This window comes from Fulmarus glacialis, unplaced genomic scaffold, assembly GCF_000690835.1.
Source record: "Fulmarus glacialis isolate BGI_N327 unplaced genomic scaffold, ASM69083v1 scaffold6724, whole genome shotgun sequence".
NCBI lineage: Eukaryota > Metazoa > Chordata > Aves > Procellariiformes > Procellariidae > Fulmarus > Fulmarus glacialis.
Genome location: NW_009207347.1, coordinates 477 through 1,563, shown reverse-complemented (window position 1 = coordinate 1,563; position 1,087 = coordinate 477). Strand labels below are relative to the sequence as shown.

General features: G+C 40.7%; 1 protein-coding gene across 1 annotated transcript in view; it reads right to left on the bottom strand.

Moving 5' to 3' along the window:
• Positions 1-778, bottom strand: part of LOC104075520 (titin-like) — a 26,261-nt gene extending 25,483 nt beyond the window's left edge. The window contains exons 1-2 of the mRNA XM_009576055.1: positions 728-778; positions 522-648 (exon numbers count right to left, since the gene is read on the bottom strand). Of these exons, the coding sequence (XP_009574350.1) occupies positions 522-648; positions 728-778 (178 nt within the window). The remainder of the gene's footprint in view (positions 1-521; positions 649-727) is intronic.
• Positions 779-1,087: the final 309 nt, after the last annotated feature.

Below are 1,087 nucleotides of genomic sequence, written 5' to 3'. Positions count from 1 at the left end.
ACCAGGAAAGTGGCCGTGCATCTGTCTCCCTGCCAAGCCTTGCATGCCTCTTGCTAGATAAGGCATGTGTTTTCCAAAATAGCGAGGGCTAGGATTGGAGTGGGAAACAAGTGGTCTTCAACTGTGTGGTCTGTCCCTGTCCATCAAGCTCTTAACCCTATCCCCAGATATCAATGTGATCCCATCCTCCCAGGTTAACATGATACTTTAATACAGTAAAACCTTTGCTTGTAATACTTTGATTTCATAACAACATATGATGCCGGACCATGAAGCAGCCTTCAAGGCCATCTCCTTATTTTTACTTCTCCTATATGAATAAACTATATACGAGGTTAAAAAACATACAGGACATTCCTTAACTAAAAAAATTATGATGGCTTGAGTAACTAATCCTTGAGTTGCTGTTCTGGAAAGAATCGCTGTAAGTTCAATATAGTATAGAGATTTGTTCACCTCTTCCAAAGAGGCGATGAGTACCTTGTTTTCACTTAATTAATTTCAGTTTAAAAGACACTTACGTTTCACTCGAAGGTGAGCACCAGATTTGGCATTTGCTGCTTGGAAATCTACTCCACCAGCTTGATCTAAGCGTACATTGTACAGTGTAAGGAAGTGCTTTTTGCCTTCCTCCTTGATTTCACATTCCTGCAAAAAGAGAAGTGAAACAATTTTTTCAGTATCTTTTTTGTGCTCCTCACCATAAGAGCCCTACTTCTCCTCATACCACGCATCTGTTATCTACTCCTCCATTCACAACACTTAGGCCCACCGCCATCTGCAATATACCTTATAAACTTTCTTTCATAGACCTTTCCTTTCAGAGTCTCTTCCTAATACACTCTGCTTCCTCTTAGAACGAAAGGGCAAGAGGCAACACATTCGTGTTGGTGAATGGTATGTGCTGATTGACTAGCCAATATATCCATACGTAGACCAGTCAGAAGCCTAAGAGAACTAGAAATTACTAAGGTTCTGCTGTGACCTTTCCCTGAGAAGGATCCTGTTCTCTTATCCAGACACTGATTTTCATGGAACTTCCGATCTTTGTGTATTATTCACGTTGGTACTGTTACATCAAAGAGTT